General features: G+C 40.4%; 1 protein-coding gene across 3 annotated transcripts in view; it reads right to left on the minus strand.

Annotated features, from left to right (window-relative positions):
• The window catches only part of LOC124136676 (stabilin-2-like), a 232,634-nt gene that overhangs the window by 103,379 nt on the left and 113,606 nt on the right, over positions 1-15,649 (minus strand). For all 3 annotated transcript variants that reach the window (XM_048396837.1, XM_048396838.1, XM_048396836.1), the window contains exon 21: positions 3,601-3,694. In XM_048396837.1, the coding sequence (XP_048252794.1) occupies positions 3,601-3,694 (94 nt within the window). The remainder of the gene's footprint in view (positions 1-3,600; positions 3,695-15,649) is intronic.

Here is a 15,649-nt window from a genome sequence, read left to right on the forward strand (position 1 = left end):
GTTCCCTTATTTCTTCTTCTGAGTATATAGAGAGTAATTAATATCTCCCTGTGTCTATGTATGAGGGTAATGCTGTTCCCTTATTTCTTCTTCTGAGTATATACAGAGTAATATCTGCCTGTGTCTATGTATGAGGGTAATGCTGTTCCCTTATTTCTTCTTCTGAGTATAGACAGTAATAGCTGCCTGTGTCTATGTATGAGGGTAATGCTGTTCCAATATTTCTTCTTCTGAGTATAGACACAGTAATATCTGCCTGTGTCTATGTATGAGGGTAATGCTGTTCCAATATTTCTTCTACTGAGTATATACAGAGTAATATCTGCCTGTGTCTATGTATGAGGGTAATGCTGTTCCAATATTTCTTCTTCTGAGTATATACAGAGTAATATCTGCCTGTGTCTATGTATGAGGGTAATGCTGTTCCCTTATTTCTTCTACTGAGTATAGACAGAGTAATAGCTGCCTATGTCTATGTATGAGGGTAATGCTGTTCCCTTATTTCTTCTACTGAGTATAGACAGTAATATCTGCCTGTGTCTATGTATGAGGGTAATGCTGTTCCCTTATTTCTTCTACTGAGTATAGTCAGAATAATTTCTGCCTGTGTCTATGTATGTGGGTAATGCTGTTCCCTTATTTCTTCTTCTGAGTATATAGAGCGATGTCTACCTGTGCTTGAAGGCATGGTTATTTCTTCTGCTGAGTATGAGGGTCATGTTTAAGGGTGACAGTGGGAGACAGTTACAGCTTCTAACAGATGACAATGCCAACTCACAATCCAACAATGTCATGTTGTACAATTGCTTCTATAATCTACTCCCACCAAACGTTGTCTTTTGACCTTATCACTTTTTGTCCAGAGCCTCCCCAATCTGCCAAGAATCAATCAATTCCGCACAGACCTTGTTTTCAATTTCTATTTGATGATTTCCCTCCTGTTCAGTGTGTGGTCACTCCCCCATCCATGCCAGGCCAGTTGAAGGACATATTAGTCATCTATCATCATTGATTACAAAGTCTTCGATTGGAATAATTTGATAGCTCTATCCATCTCTACCTCTACCTTCACCTGTTCCCATGGCGACACCAGACTCCAAAACTATTCTATTTGGGAACATGGACTTCAGAAACATATACTTCAAGTTGTTTACTTCACGAGACACTGTTTTCTACGAATGTTGTTCTAAAAACAAATAATATTCGTGACACCAGAAAACTTGTGTTTGTATTTCCTCATCATTGTTGGTGTCTTCCTGATATGTTAAGAACTTGCTCCAGTTTGAAAGACACTAATTGGTCTGAATTAGGCAACCCTTAATTTATTTTTCAGCCATGGACCAATCAGCAGGCGTCCAAAGTCACAAAGAGAAACAAAATATAGGCAGTTTTAAATTATTAAGTTCCATTAATTTCCATCCACTTTTGCAGGATTAAGAAAATGAAAACTACATAAATACAACAAAAAGTAATTTTCGAATGATTTTTAACTGATAAATACTTAGCATTGCTAATTAGAAATCCCACCAATATCTAAAACTTATTTGACAAGAAAACAAAAGTTTCTTCAGTGGAAAAACAGAAACCTCCTGCCATTAAAACCAATTTAGCATTTAGTTTTTCCCCACTCAACTGACCACCTGACAAAACATTTCTTGATCAATAATATCTAAAGAACTGAGCTAAACAAATTTAATTTCAAACATTAACTCTGAATTACTGAATTTGTTTCTGAATTTTTTAATTCTATTCATATGCTAAAAATGTACTCTTGTAAGAAAACAACAGGAAAAAACCCATGATCACACGGAAACCAGTTAGTATCATGGACGCCACGTTATATAAACCCACATAAACAACATGACTTCATAAATCAAACCTGACAGATCCATAATCAATTCTATCATTGTTTGACCGATATTCAATCAGTTTGTAATTAAGCACAGTCTCCTATTCCCTTCAAAATACAAACCTACATGTTACCAGTAAAACATATCTATAGTAACACAGACAGGTCTCATGTAGCTGTATAAATTGAACAGAGAACTAATTCCCTTAAGGAAGATTAATGCAGGCTATACTGATGACTGCTTGGAAATAAAAGGATACAGTTATGAGACAGGTTGTATAAATCAAAGTGGGGACGATGATAACATATACATTGTTCCAATATTCTTCTTTAAACATATAGTTATAGCATAGCTGTTGTCATGGAAGTTATAGCATAGCTGTTATCATGGAAGTTATAGCATTGCTGTTATTGAAGTTCTGCATTGCTGTTGTCAAGGCAGTTATAGCATAGCTGTTATGGAAGTTACAGCATTGCTGTTATGGAAGATATAACACTGCTGTTGTCATGGCAGTTATAACATTGCTGTTATGGCAGTTATAGCACAGCTGTTATGGAACTAATAGCATTTCTGTTGTCAGGACAGTCATAGCATTGCTGTAGTCATGGAAGTTATAGCATTGCTGTTTAATGGATGATATAGCATTACTGTTATCAAGGCAGTTATAGCACAGCTGTTATGGAAGTTATAGCATTGCTGTTGTCAGGACAGTCATAGCATTGCTGTTATGTAAGTTATAGCATTGTTGTTATGTAAGTTACAGCATTGCTGTTATGTAAGTTATAGCATTGCTGTTGTCATGGTAGTTATAGCATTGCTGTTATGGAAGTTGTAGCATTGCTGTTGTCATGGTAGTTATAGCATTGCTTTTATTGAAGTTATAGCATTGCTGTTGTCAGGACAGTCATAGCATTGCTGTTGTGGAAGTTATAGCATTGCTGTTGTCAGGACAGTCATAGCATTGCTGTTGTGGAAGTTATAGCATTGCTGTTGTCAGGACAGTCATAGCATTGCTGTTATGTAAGTTATAGCATTGCTGTTATGTAAGTTGTAGCATTGTTATCAAGGCAGTTATAGTACAGCTGTGTATGTTATCAAGGCAGTTATTCACAGCTGTGTATGTCATTATTCAAGTTATTATCATAAGTTACTACAATGCTATTTCAGCAATACACAATAATATATGGCAGTTTACTGGATGTGTAAATGAGATGTTTGAAAAGTCTGGACTAATGACTCAGTGTCAATTACATGATAAACTGGTGCCTTGTGCAACAATAAGAGTGGAGAATCTGGAGGGAAAGAAGCCTAGATTAGAAAGATTTTAATTCATGATAAATTAATATAGTAAATTGAAGATCTTAAACTTGATCCGGTTATTGACAGATCTGGTTTAGTCACAGGCTGATTTTGACAGATTCCACTAAATAGTGAAACTTCTTGAGACAAGCTGACTGTTCATACATATTTACGTTTGTCTCAACACTTCATAAGACAGTGTTAAAATATGGGAGTTGCATTTCTCTCAACAGAGACAGTGTTAAAGTAAGGGAGTTATGTTTGTCCTTGTGCTATGATTGCTTTGTGGAACAGGGCCGAGGATAGCTAAAAATTACTCCGGTAATATATATGTTGTACCAATTGTTTTTAAAATATAATAATCTAAACAAAGTTAAAAAAGGGGTCTAAGAAAGGTTTCAATGGACACAAGTATTTTGTTTTGGTTTAAAGTCTAGTATACAAGTCTCACCTGCAAGTGGCACCCTCCTCGATCTGCCTTGGCGCAAGGATCTATCTCATGGCAACTCAATCCATCTCCTTCGTACCCTGGCTTGCACAGACACCTGAAAACACAATACAGGGGGATTACACGCTATACTGGGGCAGTACACACTACACAGCAGCATTACACACTATACAGGAGCATTACACACTATACAGCAGCATTACACACTATACAAGGGCATTACACACTCTACAGGGGCATTACACACTCTACAGGGGGATTACACACTCTACAGGGACAGTACACACTACACAGCAGCATTACACCCTATACAGGAGCATTACACACGAAACAGCAGCATTACACACAATACAGCAGCATTACACACTATACAGCAGCATTACACACTATACAGCAGCATTTCACACTATACAGCAGCATTACACACAATACAGCAGCATTACACACTATACAGCAGCATTACACACTATACAGCAGCATTTCACACTATACAGCAGCATTACACACAATACAGCAGCATTACACACTATACAGCAGCATTACACACTATACAGCAGCATTACACACTATACAGCAGCATTACACACTATACAGCAGCATTACACACTATACAGCAGCATTACACACTATACAGCAGCATTACACACAATACAGCAGCATTACACACTATACAGCAGCATTACACACTATACAGCAGCATTTCACACAATACAGGGGGATTACACACTATACAGCAGCATTACACACTATACAGCAGCATTACACACTACACAGCAGCATTACACACTATACAGCAGCATTTCACACTATACAGCAGCATTACACACTATACAGCAGCATTTCACACTATACAGCAGCATTACACACAATACAGCAGCATTACACACTATACAAGGGCATTACACACACTACAGGGGGATTACACACTATAAAGAAGCATTACACACTACAGGGGCATTACACACTACACAGCAGCATTACACACTATACAGGAGCATTACACACTATACAGCAGCATTCCACACTATACAGCAGCATTTCACACTATACAGCAGCATTACACACTATACAGCAGCATTACTGCTCAGGGTCCTGCATCTTCCCGAGACAAGGGAGTTAACTGACTGTAAAAGTGCATTTTCCACCCTTGCCGAACTTGGCTGCAATTATCGAGTTATATTTTGGCTGGACTGAGAGTCTATGCATAGTCCTATCAAAATCACATAACGAAATCGACATCCGGTCAAAACAACATGGACTTCAATGTGCAGATTTCGGTCGACTGCAGGATTTCCAAAAGATGTGTACCGTGAATTGGGCATCGACAAATGTTTTCCAAGTCTTTTCATGTTTTTAATGACGGTACTCATGTGATTTGATGCACTTCGCGGGGCAATTTATTACAATATATCTTGATCATCGATCAGAAAGTCTTACCTGGGCACCACTATTTGTTTGAAGCAAATGCAAGTGATATGAGAGGTGGAATCTGATTGGTCAACAGGAGGGGCATAGCAGGGGCATAACTCGCATAGCCACTGGTGGCGCTACAATCAAGACCAGAAATTCCAGCCTAGATCGGCAAGGGTGGAAACTGGACTCTTAGAGTCAGTTAACTCCCTTGCCTCAGGAAGATGAGGATCATGTAGGAACCTGGGGATTTTGTCCCTCATCATACGCCAGCCATCATGTTCCCTCGCACAGGTGATGAGGATAACAAAGTCAAGTCAGCAAAATAATCTTGCAGGTATCATCCTAATTGCTCTATTTGTAATTTGTTTGTGAAAAATCCATGTTTAGTGTGAAATTTGCTGTATACAAGAATACATGGAATCATAAAAATGATTTGTATTTATATAAGTGTTTTTCTTAAGACACTTTGAATTACAGTGTTCATATTCGATACAATACTGTGAGGGTGATGTCTGTATGGTTGCACTGTAGAATCTAATATCTGTGTACGTGGCAGAACCCAAGAAAACCACACATTACCTAATGCCTATTTTATTGACAGTAAAAGGTCAAATAGATTGGGCAAAAGTTAAGAGTCTATGAGAATAAATGGTAGCAAATGAAATCTTTTTATTGACATAATATTTTTGGCACACTTTTAAATATAAAGATGTTATGTATTAATGAGCATGAAATATCACCATAAAGAATTGCCTGAATCGAAGAATGACCACCAATGAAAAAAAATAAAGTTATTCAATGAAATTCTAATTCTAACATAATAACATTTAAGAAAAAAGTGCTCCGCACATGGATTTCCACACAGTTACCTGGCTTGCATTGTGATGCGACACTAAATGAGATCAATTTCGGCGTCTCAAACACAGCATCTGGCTGCACTTGATTGCAACAGTTTTTTGCTCGTGTTTTTTATTAAATATTGGAATAGATGTCTTTGATTGACAAAATTGATTTTTGTGCCCTGTTGATGCTTTGCATTGAGGTTTTCTTGCAGTTTAGTGACATTTGGTTTGGTAGAGTTTGAGCTTAAATGGTTTTGTTCCCTTCCGAGCCTATTGGCCATGATGGAGTATGAAGGCCTGGCCTCATCACCCTTCACTGTGCCTCATGTTATAACCTCTTTAACAGGACCCTGGATCCTGCTTAGAATGGGTCTTCAGCAACCCATGCTTGTCAAAAGAGGCACTCATGGGGTTGGGTGATCAGGCTTGCTGACCTGGTTGATGTGTGTCATCATTTCCCAATTGCTAAGATTGATGGTCATGGTTTCAGTCACTGGATTATCTGGTCCAGGCTCAATGTATAGACTGCCATCAAGTGGCTGGAATATTGCTGATTGCAGCATTAAACAATAAACAAACAAACAAAAAATAAATATATGTCTACAAAATACAAACTATCATCCAAATGGAGCCCAATTTCAAATGATTCTAGACTGGAGTTTGATTCATTTTTTAATTTAATCACTTGGGTCTGGGAGACAGACTAGAGACACACATTCATGATGCATAAATTGAGAATACTTACAACAATGAAATGAGGTCTATCTTGGATATTAACTTCTTTGGAGAAATAAGAAATGAATAATGTATATAAAAGAGCAAAAGAAATCTGCAAAGGGCGCCAATTATTTTCATGTATTAAACATTTTTTTAAATATTTCTCCGAACAATTTGCACAGAATGGAAAGATAAGTCATATGTTGGCTGATGATTTGATGTGGAGGCCTCGTAAACAAAATCACAAAACCTATGGTTGCAATCATTTCTGCATTTTCACATTATTAAGGCTATCCACACAACCACAGGCAAACACATTTTGTTAACTGGTTCACAGATTTTTGACACTAAAAAAACGAAACAGAAAAAGAAGTCTGAAAAGCACTATTTTTCATGTTTTCTGCAAACAAAATTAATTTGCAAACTTAAAAAGTTAAATTGAAAGACCAAAGGGATAAACTACACTAATAATTGTCACAACATAGAATTATTTGTAATAAACTGTAATTTTTATTTTATTTTTCCCTCATACTGACTAGGATTTTTTCCAAAAATATGTGTACACATCCACAAAAATAAAACTGCCAATAGTTGGACATTAAAGTTCAGACCTTTCATAAGAAAATGTATATGGCGTCCATTATTATAGTCTATTAATAGTTTTCACATGTATACTCAACAGCAAAAGTTCCTGTGACACCAATATTTTAGTGTATTTTTCAAACAAGTAAAGTTTGTTTTGTTTTTCAGTATTGTAGTACATGTATGGAATCAAGTCATAAAAATGCAACTGCTACAGAAAAGCATGCATTCCATGCAAAAGTTGACTTTTATGCAAGCCCAATGCACTTAACTACCCAAGAATGGGTATAAAAACATGTGCGTTAATAGGATTCCTTATGCATTGTTTAGCACCGTGCTGACAACAACCACTCAGAAAAACAACAAAATTATGCAATTATTCAACATTACGAAATGCCACGCCTGTCCGAAAATGAGCGTCTGCGAGCCATTGGTATGCTTGAAGCAGGATCGAGTCAACGTGATGTTGCAAGACAATTTAACATCCACAGAAACACCATTTGGTGTTAATGGCAATGTTGGCAACAGACGAATGCAGTCAGAGACCATCCTCAGAGTGGCAGGCCACGCATAACCAATAATCGACAAGACAACTGGATTCGAACAACACACCTACAAAATCGATTCCAGCCAGAAACAGTGACTGCAAGAAGCATCCCTGGCCTACGATGAATATGTTCACTGACCGTACTTCGTGGCCTCAGATGTGCAGGGACTGTCGCCAGAAGACCCGCCAGACGTCCCATTTTGACAGGAAACCACCGTCAAGCACGTCTACAGTGGTGCAGACAGCATCTACGCTGGACGGCCATGTAGTGGGGACAAGTTCTATTCACTGACGAGTCACAGCGATGGACGGATTTGAGTGTACTGACGTCGAGGTGAACGTTACGTCAATCACTGTGTCATGGAAGAAGATCGGTTTGGGAGCGGCATGGTATGGGGTGGGATTACAGCAAGACAGAGTACCCGTTTGATAGCGGTAGAGGGAAATCTCAATGGACTGCACTACCGTGACGAGATTGTCGGCCCTGTTGTTCTACCGTTTTTGCGTCGTCATGGCCCAGGCATTACCTTTCAACATGACAACGCCCGGCCTCATTTTGCTCAACTTGTTCAGGATTCTCGTCATCCCCTGGCCGGCTCGCTCCCCTGATCTCTCACCAATCAAGCACATGTGGGAAGAGATGGATCGGCGCCTTCGACGTCAACCATGTGTTCCACAGACACTCCAGGAACTTCGAAACATGCTCCAGCAGATAAGGACAGATATCCCACAGGACTTTGTGGGACGCCTGGTCCATTCCATGAGACAAAGATATGTTGCTTGCATCGCATCCAGAGGTGGACACACACACTATTGATTTGTAAATTGACATTTTGGCATGTTCATGTTTATTATGAAATCACACATTTTCTGAAGTCAGTATGGCAAATTAAGCCATTTGAACACTTACAGGAGTCTTTTTTCTGTTGCAAAACCGAAATGTTTCAGATTTGGTAAAAAACATAACTTTGCATTAAATCTTATTCAATGTCACAGGAACTTTTGTACACACAAGCTTTTTAAGAAATATCCAACATGCTGACCAGCTAATCAACAGTCAACAATTGTTATGAGGCTTGCCTTTGCATGTTTTTGTGACAGGTGCCACCAGTGGGGCAGGATGTGATAATCTTTTCCAGGACACATGGTATCATCACTATTGTAAGTAATTAATTGGTATTATTTCAGAATAGGAGCTGCTACAACTGCACCTAAATCGGGTGTAGCAGACCACTTGATACAAACCTTGGGCAGATGGTCTTCTCAAGCCTACACCTGATATATCAGGACCGCTAGACCTCAATCAGAGACGCCCAGAGTGCAATGGGCAGATGGTCTTCTCAAGCCTACACCTGATATATCAGGACCGCTAGACCTCAATCAGAGACGCCCAGAGTGCAATGGGCAGATGGTCTTCTCAAGCCTACACCTGATATATCAGGACTGCTAGACCTCAATCAGAGATGCCCAGAGTGTAATGGGCAGATGGTCTTCTCAAGCCTACACCTGATATATCAGGACCGCTAGACCTCAATCAGAGACGCCCAGGGTGCAATGGGCAGATGGTCTTCTCAAGCCTACACCTGATATATCAGGACCGCTAGACCTCAATCAGAGACGCCCAGAGTCCCATGGGCAGATGGTCTTCTCAAGCCTACACCTGATATATCAGGACCGCTAGACCTCAATCAGAGACGCCCAGAGTGCCATGGGCAGATGGTCTTCTCAAGCCTACACCTGATATATCAGGACCGCTAGACCTCAATCAGAGACGCCCAGAGTGCAATGGGCAGATGGTCTTCTCAAGCCTACACCTGATATATCAGGACCGCTAGACCTCAATCAGAGACGCCCAGAGTGTAATGGGCAGATGGTCTTCTCAAGCCTACACCTGATATATCAGGACCGCTAGACCTCAATCAGAGATGCCCAGAGTTCCATGGGCAGATGGTCTTCTCAAGCCTACACCTGATATATCAGGGCCGCTAGACCTCAATCAGAGACGCCCAGAGTCCCATGGGCAGATGGTTTTCTCAAGCCTACACCTGATATATCAGGGCCGCTAGACCTCAATCAGAGACGCCCAGAGTCCCATGGGCAGATGATTTTCTCAAGCCTACACCTGATATATCAGGACCGCTAGACCTCAATCAGAGATGCCCAGAGTGCCATGGGCAGATGGTCTTTTCAAGCCTACACCTGATATATCAGGACTGCTAGACCTCAATCAGAGATGCCCAGAGTCCCATGGGCAGATGGTCTTCTCAAGCCTACACCTGATATATCAGGACCACTAGACCTCAATCAGAGACGCCCAGAGTGCAATGGGCAGATGGTCTTCTCAAGCCTACACCTGATATATCAGGACTGCTAGACCTCAATCAGAGATGCCCAGAGTCCCATGGGCAGATGATTTTCTCAAGCCTACACCTGATATATCAGGACCGCTAGACCTCAATCAGAGATGCCCAGAGTGCCATGTGCAGATGGTCTTCTCAAGCCTACACCTGATATATCAGGACCGCTAGACCTCAATCAGAGACGCCCAGAGTGCCATGGGCAGATGGTCTTCTCAAGCCTACATCTGATATATCAGGACCGCTAGACCTCAATCAGAGACGCCCAGAGTCCCATGGGCAGATGGTCTTCTCAAGCCTACACCTGATATATCAGGACCGCTAGACCTCAATCAGAGATGCCCAGAGTCCCATGGGCAGATGATTTTCTCAAGCCTACACCTGATATATCAGGACCGCTAGACCTCAATCAGAGATGCCCAGAGTCCCATGTGCAGATGGTCTTCTCAAGCCTACACCTGATATATCAGGACCGCTAGACCTCAATCAGAGATGCCCAGAGTGCCATGTGCAGATGGTCTTCTCAAGCCTACACCTGATATATCAGGACCGCTAGACCTCAATCAGAGACGCCCAGAGTGCCATGGGCAGATGGTCTTCTCAAGCCTACACCTGATATATCAGGACCGCTAGACCTCAATCAGAGATGCCCAGAGTCCCATGGGCAGATGATTTTCTCAAGCCTACACCTGATATATCAGGACCGCTAGACCTCAATCAGAGACGCCCAGAGTGCCATGTGCAGATGGTCTTCTCAAGCCTACACCTGATATATCAGGACCGCTAGACCTCAATCAGAGATGCCCAGAGTGCCATGTGCAGATGGTCTTCTCAAGCCTACACCTGATATATCAGGACCGCTAGACCTCAATCAGAGACGCCCAGAGTGCCATGGGCAGATGGTCTTCTCAAGCCTACACCTGATATATCAGGACCGCTAGACCTCAATCAGAGACGCCCAGAGTGCAATGGGCAGATGGTCTTCTCAAGCCTACACCTGATATATCAGGGCTGCTAGACCTCAATCAGAGATGCCCAGAGTCCCATGGGCAGATGATTTTCTCAAGCCTACACCTGATATATCAGGACCGCTAGACCTCAATCAGAGACGCCCAGAGTCCCATGGGCAGATGGTCTTCTCAAGCCTACACCTGATATATCAGGACTGCTAGACCTCAATCAGAGATGCCCAGAGTCCCATGTGCAGATGGTCTTCTCAAGCCTACACCTGATGTATCAGGACCGCTAGACCTCAATCAGAGAAGCCCAGAGTCCCATGGGCAGATGGTCTTCTCAAGCCTACACCTGATATATCAGGACTGCTAGACCTCAATCAGAGACGCCCAGAGTCCCATGGGCAGATGGTTTTCTCAAGCCTACACCTGATATATCAGGATATTGCTAGATATACATACATTATGGGTTTTATTTGTATTTACAATGGACCATCCACCAATTAAGTATTATGCCTTACCTCATTTTATTTTATATGTCATACTTCATATTTTAGTCTGAGGCTTAAGAGTCTCTTTTAACAGGGGATGGTGGTTTGCAGGGTCCCCTTTTGATACTTTTGGGTTATACAATTTTTTCTTATTTATTAGATATTTCCTTAGTATAGCAGCCTTGCTGTTATAACTCTGATGCAATTTTAACCTAGCTTATAGCCTTCTCTTTTCAGCTACACTCGGCAGCCTCTAAGTCTTTTTCCAAATGGTTGCTACAGTGTCGTTGTAGGCACAGCTCCCGCTGTAATTTAGAATACGTCCTCTATGGACAAACAGCTTTCGCTTGTCTTCCAAAAACCCTATAAAGGCACTGTGGTAGCAGCTCCCACTGATATTTGTTAAACATTTGCCATACAGTTCTTCTGGCTTAAGCTTTCCCAACATTACTGCTACAGTGTTGTATTAGTCAGCTCCCGCTGTAATTTAGAGTAAGTCATCATGGACAAACAGCTCCCTCTGTCCTTCAAAATTTCTAATGAACACTGTAGTAGCTACTCCTGCAAAATATCTCTATCATGTAGCCCCCGCTACATCCTCTTGGTCGTTGTGTAGCTATAACATGTTATATTTTTTTCTACCTTTCGATATTAGTTTATATCTGAAGAAGCCCCAATAATGCCAAAATAAATACTATATTTCTGTTTTACATAAACAACCACCTGTTCATGCTATAGTCGGAATCATCCGGTAGACTCTTCCTTCAGCAGGGATTTCTTAGGATTATGGAAAGGGCTATGCATCTTATATTTCAGTTTTATCTTTTAACTGTTTACTTTTGTGTACATTGAATTGGGTGAAATCAGGAAACACATCAGTTTCGTCAGTCCGTCCATCCATCCGTTCGTTTGTTCGTTCTTCATTCATTCTTCATTCGTTCTCTGTGAGCAAGCGAGCGAGATATAACACTACATTCCGCCAGTGTAACATATGCAGGTACTGTGCTCTACACAATTCCTCTTATTGTCTACAGGCAAAGGATACAAAAGCACTTTTTCATGCAATAGCTTTGGTGGCGAATTCATTTGTTAAGGTAACATAAAAATAAGTGAGTATTGATTAAAACTGCAGCTATGCACAGCGACCATAAAGTTATTGCTCAACTCAGCTTTTGCTTCAAGTTGACATGAAAAACATTTAGAATGAACAGAGGGGACACACAAGATTAATCTGTTTTCTCTAATACCACAATAAAATCTAATTACTACATTATAAAAAAAATAAGAACCATTTCAAATACCTATTTAACCTGATAACACAATTGAAAACAAATGAATCTATTTTTTATCCCCACCTGAAATGGCATGAAAATAAGCACTTACAACTTCTTCTCAAAGTTCTGTTACATCAAACGCTTCATTAGATTTTATGGTGGAATAACAAAGAGAAAAGGTTTCATACCAAAGAAACCCTCGCGTTTGCACTGACAGCAACACAGCTCTGGAGGTTCATAATCCTCATATCTTATGCCCATCGACACAGCTCTCCTGCTCCTCCAAACTGGCGGACAGTATCGCGAGGCGGAGCGTGGCAATGCGTCAAAGCTGCCTGACTTGCAGAAATTAGCACAGATTAAGACATATATATGGAGATATTCAGTTACGGGGGTATTTTGTGTGATCTCCATCACATCCTCATAATCACATCTCCGTGTGCATCCTGAGACAGCCAGAACTAGTCGGGAAACGCGTAAGACTTCTGTTTGTTTAGGCTATCAGCTGACCATTTCACATCAGATTGTTTTAGCTCTTGAAGGAGACGGCTTGCGTCAATCCATTCTTGATATAACGTCTGTGTTTTCAGTTGTAAATATTTTTTGGTGAAGAAGAGATTATTTCCTGTAAGTGTTTTGTTAGTGATTAATGTCATGCATGTTTTGTCTTTCTGATAAGGAGAATAAGGATATCAACACAGAAAAAAGGTCTTAAGAGGTAAATCTTTTGGATTTAAAAAAAATCCCAATAGCCCAATAAAGACTTAACATAGCTTTAACGATAAAGACACTTTAATATTTTTACTTCTTTTCCAAAACCACCATGACAATAAACAATATTTGCTGTATTGAGCACCCTGCTTCAATAAGGAAGCAACCATTTCATTTTGAAAGGGGTGGTTTGGGGTTGGTTTACTGAAAACTACACACGCCTCACATGGTAGGAAAAAGCGCAGACAACTGTTCAAAGAATATACAGTAAAACTATGGTTATAACGAACTCAAAGGGACCACTAATTTTAGTTCCTTATAACCGTAATTCGTGATAAGTATATATACAGCGTACATAGAGCAAATGCCTGGGGCCAAACAAAACAGTTCGTTATATCCGCCAGTCCATTATAAGTGTGTTCGTTACAAACCTAGTTTACTGTAGTTAGTTAATTATGTTATTTATTCATCTTTGGAAAAAATAATTGAGCTCCTGAACATTTAAATATAATTTAAATAATTCTTTTTCTTAAATAAGTGTAGTTGTTCTGTTAAAATAATATATTTTTAGACGCTAAGCGTCAGGGAGTCATGGTTGTAGTCATTTGAAAATTGTCAGTCAATTGCTTTGGTTTAGTTTCCTTCACATGATCACTCATTGGTTGATATCCAAATTTGACCTGTCAAACTGTTCCAAACCTAAAAAAACCAACCTGTGATGCCAAATGCAAAAGGCAGGATGTATTTTTGCTTTGGATACATATCCCCAAAAGCAACAATAATAACAAATCCGTTTTATTCCTGGGTCAATAATGGTTGCCGATTAATTTCCTTCGATCTTTGCACTGAACAATCATGGAGGTGATGGTGTAGGGTATTGCTTACTGAATCACCGGAAGTGCATGGGACCAACGGTTAACCATAACATATATCTTAATGTGAGTGCTTAACCCACACGACAATCTTCCTTACAGCATTTAAACAACTGCTACATGTAACAGGAAATACCATCAAGAGTGTCAGTCGCCTTGTCTAGTATAATCTATTATTGAGTGAGTGAGTGAGTGAGTTTGGTTTTATGCTGCTTTTAGCAATATTCCAGCAATATCACGGCGGGAGACACCAGAAATGAGCTTCACACATTGTACCCATGTCGGGAACTGAACCGGGTCTTCGGCATGACAAGCGAACGCTTTAACCACTAGGCTACCCGACTGCCCCCTATTATTGAGAAGTTTTAGTTTCATTGATGTTTGAACTAATTGTGTTCTCTCCCACTCAATTTCTCTGAAATCGTTGTGGATAGTTTTTATAAGTGCTCACCTTTTGTAAACTTTCTAAGTACCCACAATGCTTATTACAGTGAAAATGCTACCTTAATCCTGGATGATTCATTGGTAAAGGACAAGCTATCTTGAATCTCTTCCCTAAACTTATTTACAACTTTGCCAGCAGAAACTACCCATGAAAACGCCATAATTATTATCAATACCCTAAACTAAGAAAGACCCTTAAAAGTTGTGTATAGTGCCTAAACGAACACGGCCATCCTTAAGTAGTACTATTAGTCTAAAACATAAAGGCCGCTCTTTAGTAAAAACAAGAGGCTAATAAAATGTAGTGCTTGATGTCTGAAGCAAAGTGGCAACACTTTAAAAGTGCCTTAATCCTTGAAAAAAGAGGCGACACTTCAATAGTGCCTTAATCCTTGAACAGGGGCGGTCGGGTAGCCTAGTGGTTAAAGCGTTGGCTCGTCACGCCGAAGACCCGGGTTCGATTCCCGACATGGGTACAATGTGTGAAGCCCATTTCTGGTGTCCCCCGCCGTGATATTGCTGGAATATTGCTAAAAGCGGCGTAAAGCCATACTCACTCACTCACTAATCCTTGAACAAAGAGGCCTTACTTAAATAGTGCAAAAATCCTTGAACAAAGAGGTGTCACTTGAATAGTGACTTAATTCTTGGACAAAGAGGCCATACCTGACTACTGCCTTAACCCTTGAACAAAAAAGGGGCCACACTTTAATAGTGCAATAATCCTTGTACAAAGAGGTCTCATTTGAATAGTGCCTTAATCCTTGAACAAAGTGCCACACTTGAATAGTGCCTTAACCATGGAACAAAGAGGCCACATTTCAACAGTGACTTGATCCTGGAACAAAG

This window comes from Haliotis rufescens, unplaced genomic scaffold (genome assembly GCF_023055435.1).
Source record: "Haliotis rufescens isolate VD_foot unplaced genomic scaffold, xgHalRufe1.0.p SCAF_16, whole genome shotgun sequence".
Taxonomy (NCBI): domain Eukaryota; kingdom Metazoa; phylum Mollusca; class Gastropoda; order Lepetellida; family Haliotidae; genus Haliotis; species Haliotis rufescens.